This window comes from Sminthopsis crassicaudata, chromosome 5, assembly GCF_048593235.1.
Source record: "Sminthopsis crassicaudata isolate SCR6 chromosome 5, ASM4859323v1, whole genome shotgun sequence".
Taxonomy (NCBI): Eukaryota; Metazoa; Chordata; class Mammalia; order Dasyuromorphia; family Dasyuridae; genus Sminthopsis; species Sminthopsis crassicaudata.
Window position 1 is genome coordinate 172201413 of NC_133621.1, and position 19076 is coordinate 172220488.

The 19076-nt window shown below is 32.6% G+C and overlaps 1 protein-coding gene across 2 annotated transcripts in view; it reads left to right on the forward strand.

The window, feature by feature from the left end:
• The window catches only part of ITPR2 (inositol 1,4,5-trisphosphate receptor type 2), a 507042-nt gene that overhangs the window by 71695 nt on the left and 416271 nt on the right, over positions 1–19076 (forward strand). For both annotated transcript variants that reach the window (XM_074268787.1, XM_074268789.1), the window contains exon 2: positions 14951–15021. In XM_074268787.1, the coding sequence (XP_074124888.1) occupies positions 14951–15021 (71 nt within the window). The remainder of the gene's footprint in view (positions 1–14950; positions 15022–19076) is intronic.

The following is a 19076-nucleotide window of genomic DNA, read 5'->3' on the forward strand; positions in this document are numbered from 1 at the left end:
AAGGGTTTTGTCCTATAGGGAGCATAGGAGAGTGAAAAGAAAGATAAGCTATATACCCTTTTGCCATATTCCTAGCTTCTTTTTTAGTTATCACAATTTGCAAATATAAGACTCTAGCAGCCTGATTATAAAAGATATGATTTGAAGATCCACTCTGAAAATGGACATGTAGGGTATAATATTTATCTGAGCACTTTCTCACTCGCTCTCGAAGTTCTTAAAAGAGCTGATACGTTTTCAGTGGTCTGCTACTCATACAGATGAGAAAAGGACACTCAGCTATGAAAGCTTCAGTCCCTGATATCTCTGAATTCTTTTGCCAAAGTTTGAATTTCTGATACCAGATTGTACTTCAGGAGTGTGAATCAATAAATCTGATATTACTTTTCCTCCTGGGTCAAAGATCACACATTGTCTATCTATTCTAGTGATTAAGACAGCAATTTTCCAAACCATTCTAAACATAAACACTGGTTTATATGTACTTGTAGGGGGTTGGGAAATCAAGCCCACCTGTGGAAGTGAAAAGTCCACGAGGTAAGAAAAGAGGAGTTCCAACTCTCCAAAGACGATCCTACTGAAGTCCATGTGGTTCTTTTATTTCCCTCCTTAGCTTCAGCCACTGGTTTGAACTCTTCCTGTTCTAAGTGTAGTAACCTAGCTTTTTCTTCTTTCTCTATCTCAATCTGTAATTTAACCTGCAATTCCAGTAACTCTTTTAAAATTGTTTGTCGTTCTATTTTTAACTCAACTTCTAGTTGTCGCATTTTATACTCTATACTGTCATACATACACATTAGCTCTAGGTTGCTCCCTGTCTGAGCTATATCTAAAGGGTGTGGGGGTAGCCTTCTGGGAGCTTGATTACAAGCTTCCTGCTGTTCTTCAGTGGTGATCTTTGTTAAAAGATCTTCCACCTGGCTCTTTAACCTATTTATATAAGCATTATGTTCAGCTGTATTCTTGAGCCTGATCCCAGAGTTACCTGGGTCCATATTGCCTGCCTTCCCTCCTAAGTGGCGTTTCTACCGGATCTTTCAGAATCTTAATTCTGAATATTAAAAATTTTCAAAACCTGATAATTTCTGATGCGTCCATGTTCAAGCGCCATTTGTAACAAAATCTTTTTTTTTCTTAAGGCCAAATATCACTAGATCTTTCAGCTCACTTCTGCATGGAATTATATTTAGTCTTTTCATCAAAAAATGTGGTTCAAAAACAGAAAAATTAATTGATTTGGGCTTTTTTTTTTTGTATGTACCACTTTCTTACTATATTTCTCCAATTCTGGACTTGTGTAATTAGCTTCTGAAAAAAATCTGTCATGAAAATTTAACTTACAACTACAACTTATCTGTGGAGATGTTTGTGGATTTCAGTTCCATCTAAAGACTCATTAGCTATTTTTCTGAATTTTATTTTAACCACAAATTCAGTAAGCGTACTATTTCTTCATTCAACTCATGATAAAAATATTGAACTAGATGATAGGATGGTATACTTAGAAAACCCCAGAGATTCTAATAAAAAGTTATTAGAAATAATTCACAACTTTAGCAAAGTTGCTGGGTACAAAATAAATCCACATAAATCCTCAGCATTTTTATACATCACCAACAAAATGCAACAGTAAGAGATACAAAGAGAAATTCCATTCCAAACAAATGTCGAGAGCATAAAATATTTGGGAATCCATCTACCAAAGAAAAGTCAGGAATTATATGAGCAAAATTATGAAACACTTGCCACAAAAATAAAATCAGATTTAAATAATTGGAAAGACATTCAGTGCTCTTGGATAGGCCGAGTGAATATAATAAAGAGGACAATACTCCCCAAACTAATCTATTTATTTAGTGCTATACCAATCAGACTCCCAAGAAACTATTTTAATGACCTAGAAAAAAATAACAACAAAATTCATATGGAAGAATAAAAGGTCGAGAATTTCAAGGGAATTAATGAAAAAAAAGTCAGATGAAGGTGGCCTAGGTGTACCTGATCTAAACCTATATTATATAGCAGCAGTCACTAAAACCATTTGGTATTGGCTAAGAAATAGACCAGTTGATTAGTGGAACAGATTAGGTACAAAGGACAAAGAAGGGTACAACTACAGCAATCTAGTGTTTGACAAACCCAAAGATACCAACATTTGGGATAAAAATTCATTATTTGAAAAAAACTGTTGGGAAAACTGGAAATTAGTATGGCAGAAATTAGATATGGATCCACACTTAACACCATATACCAAGATAAGATCAAAATGGGTCCATGATTTAGGCATAAAGAATGAGATCATAAATAGATTAGAGGAACAGACAATAGTCTACCTCTCAGACCTGTGGAGGAGGAAGGAATTTATGACCAGAGGAGAACTAGAGATTGATCACAAAATAGAAGGTTTTGATTACATCAAACTAAAAAGTTTCTGTACAAACAATACTAATGCAAACAAGATTAGAAGGGAAGTAACAAATTGGGAAAATATTTTTGTAGTTAAAGGCTCTGATAGAGGTCTCATTTCCAAAATATATAGAGAACTGACCCTAATTTATAAGAAATCAAACCATTCTCCAATTGATAAATGGTCAAAGGATATGAACAGACAATTCTCAGATGATGAAATTGAAACTATATCCACTCATATGAAAGAGTGTTCCAAATCACTACTGATCAGAGAAATGCAAATTAAGACAACTCTGAGATACCACTACACACCTGTCAGATTGGCTAAGATGACAGGAACAAATAATGATGAATGTTGAAGGGGCTGTGGGAAAACTGGGACACTAATACATTGTTGATGGAGTTGTGAAAGAATCCGGCCATTCTAGAGAGCAATTTGGAACTATGCCCAAAAAGTTATCAAACTCTTTGACCCAGCATTGCTGCTATTGGGCTTATATCCCAAAGAAATACTAAAGAGGGGAAAGGGACCTGTATGTGCCAAAATGTTTGTGGCAGCTCTTTTCGTAGTGGCTAGAAACTGGAAGATGAATGGATGTTCATCAATTGGAGAATGGTTGGGTAAATTATGGTATATGAAGGTTATGGAATATTATTGCTCTGTAAGAAATGACCAGCAGGAGGAATACAGAGAGGCTTGGAGAGACTTACATCAACTGCTGCTGAGTGAAATGAGTAGAAGCAGGAGATCACTATACACTTCAACATATGTATGAAGATGTATTCTGATGGAAGTGGAAATCTTCAACATAAAGAAGATCCAACTCACTTCCAGTTGATCAATGATGGACAGAAACAACTACACCCAGAGAAGGAACACTGGGAATTGAATGTAAACTGTTAGCACTACTGTCTATCTACCCAGGTTACCCGGGTTCAGAATCCAATACTTAATGTGCAACAAGAAAATGGTATTTACACACATATATTGTATCTAGGTTAAACTGTAACACTTGTAGAATGTATGGGATTGCCTGTCATCTAGGAGAGGGAGTTGAGGGATGGAGGGGAAAATTTGGAAAACTGAATACAGGGATAATGTTATTAAAAAAATTACCCGTGCATATGTACTGTCAAAACATTTTATAATTATAAAAATTAATTAAAAAATGAAATTTAAAGATTTAAGAACAAAAAAATAAGAGAAAAAAGAAAGAAAGAAAAGAAACTATCAGCAGGATGATTTCAGAAAGGCCTGGAGAGACTAAGTGAAATGAGTAGAAACAAAAGAACTTTGTACACAGCAACAAGATTATGTGATGATCAACAATGAGGTAATTCAAGCCAATTCCAATAGATCTGTGCTGGAGAGAACCATCTGCATTCAGAAAGAGTATTATGGGAACTGAATGTGAATCTTTTGTTGTTGTTTACTTGCCTGTATTTTTTTTTCCTTCTTTGATTTTTTTTATTAAAGCTTTTTATTTTCAAAAAACAAAAAAACAAAAAACCAAAACAAAACAAACAAACAAACAAACAAAACCCCCCCCCCAAAAAAACCAAAAAATATTGAACTAAGCCAATGTCACAGCTCTGGGACATTCTTCTTGCATTCAGCTTAACTGACCCATGTACACTTTTGGTATAGATAACCAAAGACATCAATACTTACATATCTTTATTGTTACAAAGTTCATATTTCTATATCGCACCTTCTAGGAAATGGTAAAACATTTTATCAATGTCTTGCTGAAATACAGATTGACAGGTCTTTTGGCACATCTCTTTTGAAAAAAAATAGAGAGGTTAATCAGGCATGAGTTACTCTTTTTTTTTTAAATTCCATTTTAAGATACAAATTCCTTTAAATTTTTTTCTGCTTTTTAAATTTATATATCACCTTCACTTATAAATAATTTTTTTTTTCTTCACTTTCTAATGAGTGATTTCTTATAGCAAAAAAGAAAAAAAGCACTTAAGCACAACTGGCCACCATATTGACTGAGTGTGAAGTGGTGGTTTTGTTTTTTTCCTTCATTTGTGTGGCTGCAAACATTATGTCTACATTTCCCACCTTGCTCTATTTATTTCACTTTCTGTTATCTCATATATCTTCTTGTACTTATCTGAATTATCTTCTTATCTTCTCATATATCTTCTTGTACTTATCTGAATTCTTCATAGGTGTCATTCCTGTAGAGCTGAGAAAGCTCTACATGGGACATAGCTAAGAATTCATTTACTTACCTATCCGTCTGTCTGTCTATCTATCTATCCAAGATTCTTTGATTTCATGGGTGAAGGAAACACCTGGATAGATGTTCTTTTACCAGAATCATACAAGGAAACTGACCTTTTCCTAGAGTGAACTTTGGCACAAAAATGGTAAATTTCCCTTGAGGTTGTTTGTTGAAAAAGTATTTGACAGCAATTATACTCTTCTAAGGAAAAAAGTAAGGGGAGATTTTTTTGATTTTAGTAGGTGGGATACATCTCTTAGTAGAGAAGATTGTATAGAACAGGGTTCCCAGGGCCAAATTTTATATAATTTTTTATAGTAATATGGAAGATTGAATTCTGAAAGAATATTACAGCAATATATTGAATTACTCAGGGATTTCACAATACATTTTCCACAATACATTGAAAGGGATTTGTGGAACCACAAGTTTTGGGACCACAGCATTTATACTGTGCTTCCTGAAATATATATTGCTATGCTATATTAGAATAATTAATTTAATTTTGTGTGAATATAAGGGATAGTTGGCAAGGGAAGTCTTTTTTAAGAAGCTGTATTTAATCTGATGTCCTTAGCACAGTGCCTCGTACACAATAAGGTTTTAGAAAATGTTTTTGACTAATTAGCTGATTTACAAGATGAGCCTCCATTTTAAGAGGGAAAAAGGTGCATTCTTTTTTTGCCTTTTCCCTCCTCAGACAAAACAGAACACAGAGAATGCCATTGTGTTGGGCAGTGGTGGTAGGTAGCTTATACATATACCTGCTCTCCCCAGTAGCTGGTCAATGTTTGTCTTGGGCAGAAGTTCATGGAGTTAATTGTTCTTATTCATAATTTCTGGAGCATATTTTAGAGACTGGAGATTTGAAAGTTCCTAAGCCAAAACATGGCACCAGAGAAAAGCAATGATAGAGTTCTTGCAGAACATTATATGGCAGAAGCAGACACTTTGCCCAAGAGAGTAGGTCATGGCAGTGCTCTCAGATGCCAACCTCTGGTATAGAGGAGGTCTTGTAATTCCCTAGGCAGCATGCTACTGTAGTCTAGCCTTATAGTCAGAGAATTGAGATTTCCTGGGCAATGCCAGTCTTAGGAATTGCTTTGATTATCTATGAAAATAAACTATGAAAACAAGCCTTAAGTTCAAGATTTTGGAATTCTGGCTTTTTAGAAAGAAGGAAGGGGATTTCTTGAACATTTTGCTTCTTGGAGAAGGAAGAAGATTGCCAATATTTCTCCTTTGGCTTGGAGAAGTACTTGAAGGAGACCTAGGACTTGGGAATGAAGAGGACCTAGACTTTGCTACTTTGTTGATATTATAGTTAGTAATTTGTACAAAAGAAAGTGTTGCTTGTTAGAAGCTGCTTTCCAAGAGGAGCTTATGGGCTATTTAAATGTTTTATATGTTTTCTTTATTAGTTTATAGACTCTCATGAGTCCTTTGCATTTTCTTTATTATCTGTGCAGGGAAATAAAGGCTGTCTTTTGGCAATTACTTATTTTGTAACCTTGAATGCTTGAGTTGGAGCTGGGGACTCATTTTGCATTTTGGTATGGAAAGCTAGACATGAGCCATACCTCAGATGTATTTGGAAATTAACTGTAATAAGCTTCAAGTGAGGGCATAATAAGCCAAAGAGAGAAAATGATCCTCTTGGGTCAAGCTTCAGGATTTAATTTTCTGTATGTGAGTCAAAGTACTGGGAGAGTCCTATGCTACTACTCACAAAACACTTTTATTTTTAAGACAAGGTTGTAAACAAAACATTTATCCTCAGAAAGTGGTTCTAACTATATAAAACTTTAGGATTTAGAATCAACTTGTACTGCTTCTGGTTGAAAATAAATTTCATTCCAAATGAAAATAATCAGATGTTCAAATGAAGATTTGATTTAATAATTGTATAATTCTATGTTTTATGCCTTCTCATCTTTACTTTTTCTTCTTATTTTATATTGATTTTGACCTTTTGCTCTAAGGAGTCAATAGTCTGTTTCCACAAAGACAACTAATTCTGATATGACTCCTATACCAGTAAGCAGTCATTTTCTGTCAGTTTTATTTTTTGTCATGCTATTCTTACTATGTTCTCTTTCTTTCAACTTTTTCCTTAAGAAAGGGTTTGTGGTATATAGGAATTCAATTTCTGAGTAATCTACAAGTCTTGTTCTTGAACTTGAACCACATTTCTACCTTTATTTTTATTGCCTTATAATTTCCCCTTTGTATTTGCCCAGGCTTTTCCCCTCTTGTTTTTTCTCCTTTTCCTGCAGCCCTCTCCTCTTGACCCCTCCCTATATATTGACTTGATTTAGAGCATCTTATCAGGATCATTGCATATCTTTTATCTTGTTAGGAATGAAGAAGTCAAAGGATTACAGCTTGAGAGTTAGAAGGAAATTTAGGGATATTTTATTTTTCCTATAAACAATCCAAGGCCTTGGAGTATCCAAGTCAATTACTTAAGCTCACATAGCTAGGAAGTGGCAAAGTCAGGATTCAAGTCAATGTTTTCTTATTCCAAATCCAGTACTGTCTTCCCTCTTTCATTCTATCTTTATTGTTTGCATTGGATATTGATTCAAACTGTGATTATTTTCAGGATAATCCTTTTGGTTATTTTAATCATGGATTAAAGATCAGATGATCAAGTATGTCAAAAAGTAGTTTCTTTTTATCTTTAAGAATACTATGAAACCAACTGTGTTGCTTCCTTTGTTAGCACCTACAGGGAAAAGCTGTGATCCATGTTTTCCTTTACCTTACAACTTCCTCCAGTTCATAGTTTGTACAATATGTCAAGTCATTTGTTGGACAGAGAACTTAAATTTAAAGTAATATTATTTTTATAAATAGTCTAAAAGCTATTGACTCTTAGCATCCTTTATGATCACACCACAGTCATTTCAGAAGCAGAGGAAGACCTCTTAAGATAAGATGAGACCATTACAATTAATTACATTTAAATTAATTTTAAAAAATGTTTCAGAGGTTGTTGTGACCATGGAAAGACTCCATCTCTTTATGACCAGATTATAGTTACACATTTTTTAAAAATACCAAATATAAACTTGGCACATTCAATGTACTTCTGTTGATTAATCTCAGATTAGAGTTTGGTTAGAATTTATGGATGGAAGATCTTGCAATAAAAGATGCATTTTTAGAATTGACTTCTTGTATATCATAATTTGTAATATATTAGTACATTTAAAATCATGCCTTAAGATTTTGAATTTATCATAATTTTAATCTAGTGAACAATTTTGTTTTATAACACCTTCATTTTATAGGGTAGGAGAAAAGGAAGTGGTAAATTTAGTGTTTTACTTTCTGACATTCCCTTGACAATTGAAGAAATGAAGGATAATTAGAAGGCAGATGGACAAAGAGTAGTTTTTTTTTTTTCAATTGGAAATCTGGAGAAAATAGCAGAGCAACATATTATTTTGCGTCTAAGTTATTGTTTCATGTACCATTTGAAAAAGAATCATCCAAAAAATAATACAGTAAAATGTGATTTAGTCTCAAAGGAATGCAGTTTCTTAAAATTTATCTTAATAGTGCCAAAGATTCTGTAGCAATATATCCAAAATGTATTTTCACTATTTCAAATGAATTCTTTACAACATGCTAGTATGCTTTTTTCATTTTATAATTGATTGCATCTTGAAATTGCACCTTGCATCTTCAGTACATACATTTTCATGTGAGCAATTTGGAAATTATTTCATTTGAATGTTTGTTTGATTTATAAACATTAGAGTTCATACATCAGTACCAATTCTATTTTCTAAAGGATTTCAGAAGCTTTGGATAAGAAGCAACCTATGATTGCTGTGGTTTTTGAGTTCCAAGATAAAACAAAAGGATCCAAGAAAAACTTTACTTATCTAACAAACTCTGTTTCTATTATTTGTCTTCTGTTTTGGAAATATATTTTCTCTTTGCTTTCCAGAGAAAGTAAGGTCTTAGACATTTCCTTAAATACACATTCAAAGTTCTCAGCATCAGTTTTTGATGAGAAATATTTGTTTGAGACAGCTAGGAACATAGCATTTTGGTTTGGGGAATAAGAATACACTGCAGAAATTGGGGAAATTGGGGAAATCTACTAATGAGTAGATCTTGAATGAAAGAATGATCCAAACATACAGTTGGCTTCTGCTGTACTTCCTTGTCTCCTCAATGCCAGTTATTTTTAGATGTAAAATCTTTTTAATTTAAACAATTTCATTTAGTTCAATAACCAAAAAACTGAAAAGAAAAAAAAAATGTTATCTTAAGAAGATAATATATCTACTAGATATCTTGAGAATTTCAGTATGGCAGGAACTTTTTTTTTTTAATCTCTGATTTGCCATGTGGCTATTTAAGAAATCATTTAACCTTCCTGTGTTTTGGATTTATCATCTGTGATGCTCTGAATAACACAGTCTCCTTCAGACTACATTTGAAGGGATTTTATGAGAGGAAAGCAAGATCATATTTGTACTGTCTTAAAGAAAGCATATTATGTATAAGCAAAATATGACATGCTATATTGTAGTGAGTAGGAAAATTCCAGGCTCAAATATCATTCCTAATTGAAATAATATCTAATCTCCAAAAGAAATGGTGGTGAACTTTGATTTCACATATTAGATGAAGAAGAGTGATTAATAACTATTGCATTGTTTTTTTTTATTGGATTTTTGAAAAGTGTTGAGTTTTTATTATTCATTTTTTAATTCTTGGGATTTTGCTTGTGGTATTATATACAATTATTTCAGGGCTCCAACTGAAATAGAAAATACGTATTCTGACCCAATGGTTTTCACAAAGAAAAGCTTAGAAGGGTCTTAAGAAAAATAATATATTTATTTCTTATGACTAATATTTACAATAATGAATAAGCAATCACATTATTTTGTACAAAAACCTAAAAGGCTTCAATTATTGGACCTATTATGACATTTTAAAATTTAAAAATATTATCCTGGGAAGTTTGGTCAGTTTGAGAATTTGGAATTTTATATACTTATGTATACAATTGCCTTTAAATAACTAGGAAGATTCAAAATGTGAATTCTGTTTCTTAACTATTAAGGTGAATAAATAATTTATAGCTAAGTTTGCATAGTGAGCAATTACAGTATTTAAAAGGAGCACTAGATGTGATTTTATACCTAGCTTTTGTCTTTTTAACTTATAACATAACTTATAAGTTATGTCTTTTATCCTTTCAGCACCTCAGTTTTCTTACCTGTAAAATGAATATGTTGGATTAAATGGGCTCTAAATTCCCTTTTAACTCTTGATTCTATGGGGAGAAAAAAAAGGAAATATGGTGAATAAATATCTGAATAGAAAAGCATTTATTAAATGCCTTCTATGTGCTAGACACTGTGTTAAGTGCCAGGAATATGAATGCAATCAAGCATTCCCTGTGATGAGGAAACTCTTGTTCCAATAGGGGAAGACAACATGTATAGAGGCTTAGTGGTCGGTGAGTTCAGAGAGAAAGATGATTGGAGCTATTTCAAAGGACAAGTGATTGACCTTTCCAGGCATGATAGTGTTGATTTGATTACTTTTTTCAGAGTTAGAGTTGATGAAGGGGATAGGAAGAATGTATGACATTGCATGAAGAAGTATATGCTGGGGACTGGATCTGGGCAAGATAAAGTGAATGATAACCAATCATGGCTCAAATGGCCTGGGATAAGGGGAGAATTTAAGTAGGTCTTGAATCTCAGGACTTGAAAGAAGTCAAACTCATGCAATCAATAAGCTATTAGTCATTTAATCTTGATTACATTAAAAAAAAAAAAAAAGAATAGCAGCAGAAAGATAAACAGACCAAAAAGAAAAAACAAAACAAAACAAAGCAAAACAAACAAACAACAACAAAAAAAACCCCAACAAACTACCAAATTGAGAAGAAGGCACTTTTATAGGCTCATCTTTGCTTCCATTTCCAAGTCAGAACTTGTATTGAATTTAATGTCCTTTGAGCTTTCATTACTGTTCAGCCATCTAGAGTATCCATTTTCTTATCCAAATCACAAATTGCATTATTCTTTACAACTTATACTTATGCACACAGCTTCCAGCCATTTTCCTTTGCTTTATCATAAATATCACTATGTCCCAACTATATCTTCTTTCTGGTCAAGATTGGCAAAGGTGAGTGAGGAATCCAATGATATTTTTTCATACCAACATATCCAACAACAGAACAATGTGCTGTGATACCTAATACATGGACCCTTGCATATTTTGTGGTCCAGACATTTCATCAGGTCTGACTCTTTATGACCCCTTTTGCGACTTTCTTGGCAAAGATTCTGGAATGGTTTGCCATTTCCTTTTCCAGTTCATTTTACAAATGAGGAACTGAGGAAAACGGAGTTAAGTGACTTGCCCAGGGTCACATAGCTAGTAAGTATCTGGAGTAAGATATGAATACAAGGAAATGAGTCTTCTTGATTCCAAGCCCAGCATTCTATCACTGCACTATCTAGCTGCCACCTTGTACATAGTGAACACATATCAAATGCTTTTTGAATTGAATTGTTTGGGAAACAGCAGAGGCATGTATTATAGGTAGGTCTCATCAGAGGATAATGAGTAATGAAAAGAGGCCACTTAAAGTAAATCTTAAAATAGCATATTTTTATTATTTTTAGAATTTTTAAATTAAAATCTTTTATTTTCATAACACATGCATAGATAATTTTCAATATTTGCCCCTGAAAAACCCTGTTCTAATTTTTTTTCTCCTTCCCTTCCCCCCATGCCTTCCCCTAAATGTCAAGCAATCCAGTATAATAGCATAACATTATAAAAAAAAAAAAAAACCCTTTCTTAATCTTTTGATATAAAAATGTGAGTAACATCATCAGTCAGCCAAGACTGATGATAGAGGTAGTGAAAAGTGATGGGAAGAGATATTAATGTTAAACAGAGAGATTGTTGGCATAGAGACCAACTGCATAAGAAGGCAGTTATTTAATGAACTTTTCTCTGATAAAATTTGCTTCTCTATGAAATCCTATAGGAAATCAGCATGATGGACTAGGTAGAGAGAGACACTTCCTATGTCAGAAAGACCCAGTTTAAGTACTGCCTCTGTCACTGGCTAGCTATGCCACCTAGACAAGTCACTTAAACCCTCAAGGCCTCAGATAACTCTCAGGACAAATTTTTATGCTATAAGAAATGACAAGCAGGATAATTTCAGAAAAACATGGGAAGACTTACATGAACTGATGCAAAGTGAAGTACATCGTACTTCACATTGTACACAGTAACAATAATATAAAGGACAGTGAATGACAGTTCTTTTTAGCAAGAACTTTCTTTTTTTAGAACAGACATAGATGAACTGCATTTCTAGAAGGCATTTCCTTATCTGGAATTCCAAAGAAATTGCAGGTCTGGACAAAACTAAAACCTGTTCTTTGTAACTGTTAATTGTGAGGACATAGATAATGAAAATCCTCTGTGTTGGTATTATTTAATTTTACAAATGAGGAAGCTAAAATGCAGAAATTAAGTGAAAATATCTAGCATCACACAGACAACAGGTGTAGAAACAAGGAGGCAATCCCCAAGTCTTTTTTATTTCATTACTTTTGGTAATGGGTGAGACCAAAGGACCTGAATCATTATGCATTATTTGCAATGTCTTTAAAAAGATATCAGGGAATTGTCTAGGGAAAAAAATTGGTGTTGCTTATTAAACTGTGCCTGCCTGTACATTAAAGGTTGCTGATTCTAAATTGGAGGCTAATACATTTATGAGGCAAAGATTCTCATATGCTGAATTTTGCATAGAAGCTATATACATATAACACATAAAGATAAGCTATAATGCTATATATGTGCACATGTTTTATTTATATATATTATATATATGAAATATGTGTTATGCAGGTACATATGTATGTGTATTATGTATGTGGCTACTTTATTTCAGCTCTTCTCTGACCTGCCCTAAGTATGTAACTCATACCCTGATATTATTTTTATTTACTCTTAGTTAGATGTTCTAGTTTTATCTTTTATAGTTAGCCAAATATCAAAAACCTTTGGCCATTCACTGCTTAACAAGTGATTTTTCATTGGTTATTTTCAGTACCATGGTTTTCTTTTTGTTGGGATCATTGAGGGTGGGAATACTCACACATACTTATTGTGTAATGATATACACATGACACATTGGTTCTTTGTTGCCTGGTTATCCTCAACTTGGAAATGGAAAGTTGATGAACTATCTGTGAAAATCATTATAAGGAAACACATATAAGGGAGAGTTTTAGAGCTTACCAAGTACTTTATTCATTACACTTCCATTATCTGAATTTCATTATTACTATTATGAGAAAACAAACTCCAGAGGGTAAATAATTTGCCCTAGAACATACAAATAATGGGTTACTAAGATGAAATTTAAATCTGGGATTTGTCTGATCATGTTTTCTTAGACATGGATTCAGAGAGAGAGAGAGAGAGACAGAGACAGAGACAGAGACACAGAGAGAGATAGAGACAGACAGAGAGAAGAGAGACAGAGACAGAGAGAGACAAGACAGAAATAGAAACACAGAGACAGAGACCAGAGGGAAGAGAGAAGGGGGGAGGAGACAGATGCAGAGAGAGAGCGAGAGAAAATGAATGTAGGGGATGATTGTATTGAAAAGAGCTTTGAATCCAGTATTTGCTTTGCAATACTGTTATGTTGTGTTTTTTTTTCTTTTTGACATCTTTTGATGAGTTATTGCTGTTATCATTGAATGAAAAGAACAATTTGCTTTTGTCTTAAAGGTCTATTACTTAGGTTTATACTATTCTGTATTTAGGAGACACTTCAGTCTTTTGGTTGCTGAATTTCAGGCTGAACTTGGAATTATTGTCTGATTATATTTTCTCTTGGCCCAATGTGACTTCCTGTTTTATAGAAAAATAACTTCTAAGAACTCTTAGAGGAATTTCTTGCATGTCTGGCAGCTATTACAAAACCACATTTTAGTAAACCAAAGTGAATGCTTCAGCTCTGAAACTAAGTATATCTAAAAACTAAGGAAGAACCTTAGTGCTAGATTAAACAAGCATTTATTTTTGAGGAACTGAGATCATGTAAATGTAGTGACATTTAGGAAATGTCTGCCCAAGGTGACCAAAGCACTCTGAAGCCACTGTTTTCCTTGAATTTTGTCAATTAAACTAGTTTTCAAAGGGATATTTTAAAGTAAATTGGAGTTTATTCAGTGACACAGATTGTATTTCTGGTTTCCAAATTCTATTTCAGACAAAAATTTCAGTGTAGGTCTATCTTTGGTATTATGACTTTCTTCACAACTGTTTCCTTCAGAGCTTAGCTACTTGTATGAGGCTTGTCCTAATGTTTATAGTTGCTCATATCTTCTCAGCACATCTTTCATCGACCAGCCAGATGACACAGGGCAAGTAGGTGATGCAGTGGGACAGAGCACTAGGCCTAAAGTCAGAAAGATTCCTGAGTTCAAATCTGGCCTCAGATACTTATTAGCTGAGTGATTCTGAACAAGTCACTTAACTATACTTACCTCCGTTTTCTGATCTGTAAAATAAACTGGAGAAGGAAATGTCAAGCTATTCCAGTATCTTTGCCAAGAAAACTCCAAATGGGATCAGGAGAATTCAGATATAAATGAACAATATCATATTTTGCATATACTTATATAAAATCTTTGATAGCTAGGTGGTGCAATAATAAACTGTCAAGTCTGGAGTCAGAAAGCTTGTTAAAACAACTCATCTTCTCAAGTTCAAATTTGATCTTAGACATTTACTATCTCTGGGAGCCAACTCTGTTTGCTTCAATTTTCCTATCTATAAAATGAATTGAAGAAGAAAATGGCAACCCACTTAAGTGTCTGTCAGAAAAACCCCAAAAGGATTCGTGACGAGTTGGACATAACTGAAAAATGACTGAACAACAACTACAATACAGAATCCTCAATTGTAAAATGAGAGATTTGGATTTGATAGCCTCAGAGCTCTAAATCTAGAATTTTGTGTGCTTGTTGTCTCCCCCAAAGTGCAAGCCATTACTAGGCTTAGTGGATGACTGGATTAAAGGGTAACTTTTGGGACATAGTTTCAAATTCTTTCCTGGAATAAAGAGACCAATTTACAACTCCATCAACAATGCATTGATATTCCCCTTTCCCTGTAGTCCCTACAAAAGTTGTTGTTTTCCTTTTAATCTCAATGTATTTCTAGTTAATAGCCACAACTTATTAATAGTGTAAATATGTTTCTCTTGGTAGGCTAGTGGATGATAGATGTGTGGTACATCCAGAAGCAGGTGATCTTGCCAACCCTCCTAAGAAATTTAGAGGTAAGTCACAGACAATTTGTGTTTATCTAGACTAATCCAAAAGAGACTGTTTCATTGTGTTAAAATTTCAAGAAGTTCCTCTTCCTTGTGCTTCAAAATCTATAAAATGTCTAGAATGATCAAAATACCCCTATTGTATACTGAAAGATTCTTGAATATACATATACATACATACATACATTCGTATATAATATAAGGGAATTGATAATGAAAATAAATTATTTTCCTTTTTTGAAAATTAAAAAAATTTAAACTTAAATGCAAAATGAGAAAAGGAAAAACACATTGCTACATACACAACAAAACATAAGAGAGAAATTGATATAAAACAACAAAACAATTTTCATTTTAAGAAAATATAGTAAATAGTATACATTGTTTTCAAAGCTGTTCAGTTTTTCTTTGCTTCCTTATTTTTTTTGCTATGCATATTTTATTTTTCTTCCCTTCTTCCTCCCTTCCCCCACCAAAGAAAGCTAGCTATAATTAAGTATATATATATATATATACACACATACATATACATAGAGATCTATAAGCATACACATATACACTCATATATATATATGTTATACCATATATATTAAACTTATTTCTACTTGTCATCAATTTCTCTGAATGTGGATAGCATCTTCCTTTATAAGTCCAAGTCTTTCCATGTTTTTCTAAATCAATCAACTTATCACCACTGCAATATTCCAACCCAATCACATCTTATCTGAGAGATTGTGAAGTTTTCCCCTAATTTTCTCCATTATTTTTATTCTTAGTTACATGGGTTTTATTTATACAGGAAAATTTCATTTAAAATAATTGAAATTATCCACTTTACATTTCAACAATGCTCTCTCCTTATAATATAGTTTAAGGTCTGATACTGTTGAATTTACTTCCTTTATACTTCCTACCAACCCCCCCCCCCACCTGTTTCTTTGAAGTTCCTGACATTTTGTCAATATAAACTTTGTTTACATTTTATGTTATATTTGTTAATTATATTTATAATTATTTATATTTTTCTAACTCTGTAAGATAATTTTTAGTAATTTAATTGGGATGACACTGAATAAATAGATTAATTAGGTAATACTGTTATTTTAAAATTAAATAAAACTTGTAAATTTTAAATTTAAAAGAAAATTAAATTAAAATGAGAACATTTTCTAAAGATTTTATTTTTTTAAAAATGGACTCTTTCCTAATCCAATTATTTTGTGGGTGTGGGTGGATTTGTGATTTCACTGCATAGATAATGCATAGAGAATGGTCTCTTCTACTACAAATCAGAAATTGTTCTACACAACACTATATAGTTGGCCAGAGCGCTAAGAACTTATGTTAGTGTCCCCTTCATACTATCCTTACTATCCATACTATCCGTAGATTTTATTTTGGTGTGAGAAAGGATAGCATAGTTGACAGAGGGCTGGTCTTTGAGGCAAGAAGATATAGTCTTGTCTCTGACACATGTAAGTTGTGATTCTGGGTGAGGTATTTAGCTTTTCTTAAATTCATTTTCATTTTTTGTGGAATGGCGAATCTGATACTTTTAGAGTTGATAAAGAACATACTTTGTAAATTTTAAAACACTTTGTAAATATTGTCATTTATGAAAAAAATAAAAACTCACTCTACATATTAATTACCTCTGATATTTCTCCCTTCACTATATCTCCTCCATTAGAAGTTCTTGTTTTTCTCTCTGAATTTTATTTCTATTCAAATTAACATCCATTTTTCCCTTGAGATTTCTTTTGACTCTGATTTTTTCTTCAGTTCTTCTAGTTTTCCTTTCTCACTCTATATCTTCACTTCTAGTTTTTTCTAAATATCCAAATATAAATAAGCTAAAAATGAAATATTTTAATACATTTTCTCTTTAATAAATCACAATATGAATGGGAGAAAACTTCAGCTCTAGAAGATTTTTTGGGAAAATATCCTTAGCTAACTAGAAAAAGCTTTACTTTGCCTAAATCACAGCAGTTTTGCTTTTTTTCTCAATCATTATAGATAAAACACTCAACTAGGCTTTCAAATGATATCGGGGAGTTTCCTTCCCATAAGTTTCTTCCAATGAAGAAAGAAACATGTTAAATAGTATATATACAAGGATATGGACTTCAAATTAAATTTATATTTTAAATGTGGAATAATTGGTCTTTGTAATAACTCTGCAAGATAGGTGCTATTATTATCCCCATTTTATAGTTAGGGGAAACTGAGGCAGAAAGAAGTCAAATGACTTGCCCAGAGTCACATAGCTAATAAATGCTTGAGGCTGGCAATTTAGGTCTTTGTGACTTCACTTCCAGTGCTCTTTGCATTATAGTACCTAGTTCATAACTGCTCTTTCTTACATTAACTTAAAAAACTTCATGCTAAATTTTTTCAGTATTTGTTGTAAATTTTTGTCAATGAAATTCAAAACTCTTCTAGATTAGATGGTTATAGGTTTAAATAATGAAAACTAAAGGAAAATGTTTTGGATTCTTAGTCATTTTGGTTAAAATTGCCTAAAAATTGTTTGAAATTAGACTGACTGGGAAAAGACTTCTTATGAGACCATTAGAGAAAACATTCTTAAATGATTTAGATTGATAGTGCAAAAGCCAAAATAAAACAGCAAACTCCAAACCTAAAGTATTTTTCATGTATAATGTAATGGTATTATTAAAGTATCAGTGAGGAATAACAATTTATAGATATATTCAACTATGTCAAATCTATCCTAAGGGTATTCAAGAATGAAACTGGAAGGACAATGAAAAAATAGAAAAGATCTGCAAAGATTTTTATAACAAATTATTTTCTTCAAGAATATCTGTTCTGTTATATTAGACCTTAACTTACATGAAGAAGTAGATGTGTTTATGTGCTTACATGAAGAAGTAGAAATACATTTTAAAAAAATCCTACCAACGTTAGAGTATTCACAGATGAAATTAATGTGGTAGGTAACACAATTTTAGTGCTCCAGCCTTGATTCTCCAAATATTTGAAAGAAGGGATGATTAAAAAGCATGAAATAAATAATCAGTATTATTATCAATGAAAAAGGTTTTTAGGAAAATATTTATAATTACTGATCCATATATCTACTTGTCCATCTACAAAGTCTTTGAGAGAATAATTTTCACATACTTTGAGGGTATTCTTGGTCAAACTTTGAGAAGTGATTTCTCAGGTTTTTGAAAATTATATTTTCTAGCAGTTTACATCTTTAGATCCATGGTTATAAGTAGAATACAGATAGGTAGAGAGACTATAAGATCCCATTGTGCTATTCCTTGTTGACAGTTTTTTTTAAAAAGGCATTTGCTTTGGCAGAGCAAAACACCACTTTGAAAGTTCTTCTCTAAAAAATATTCCATAGATATTTTGAAATTATACAAAATTATCTTTTTAAAAATTTGGAAATTTGACTATTAGATATATCAAATATGTGTATATGTGTAGGCATGTGTATTTTTATGTGTATGTGTGTGTTTATTTTTAAATAATTCCTAAATTATTGTTGATAGATCACTGGGCCTGGAATCAGGAAAAACTGAGTTCAGATTTGGCCTCAAGACACTTACTAGCTGATCTTTGACAAATCACTCAATCTATGTTTGCCTCAGATTTCTCAGCTATAAAATGAGGATATGACAGCACCTATTTCATAGGGTTGTTCTAATAGTCAAATGAGATAATATTTGTAAAAATTATATAACCCTATACCTGGCAGATAGTAAACACCATGTAGATACGTATTTATTTCTCTTTCCATTCCCAAAGAATTTCAATGCTAGTTTTGTAGCCTTGTTTTCAAATTCTTTTAATTCTTTGTGATAAAATTTATCTGTGCTAGGCTTGAAATCGTTTGGATTAACAAGGTTCTTTGTAATATATTCACCTATCTTGGGATTCAGTTTCTTTTAATACACTAATGATTCTTACCATCATTGTTTTGACAATTGTAATTCCTCTTTGGAGCAGTTAGATAGTGCAGTGGTTAGAGCAGCCATGAAGTCAGGAGGACTTGAGTTCAAATATGAACTCAGATACTTGAT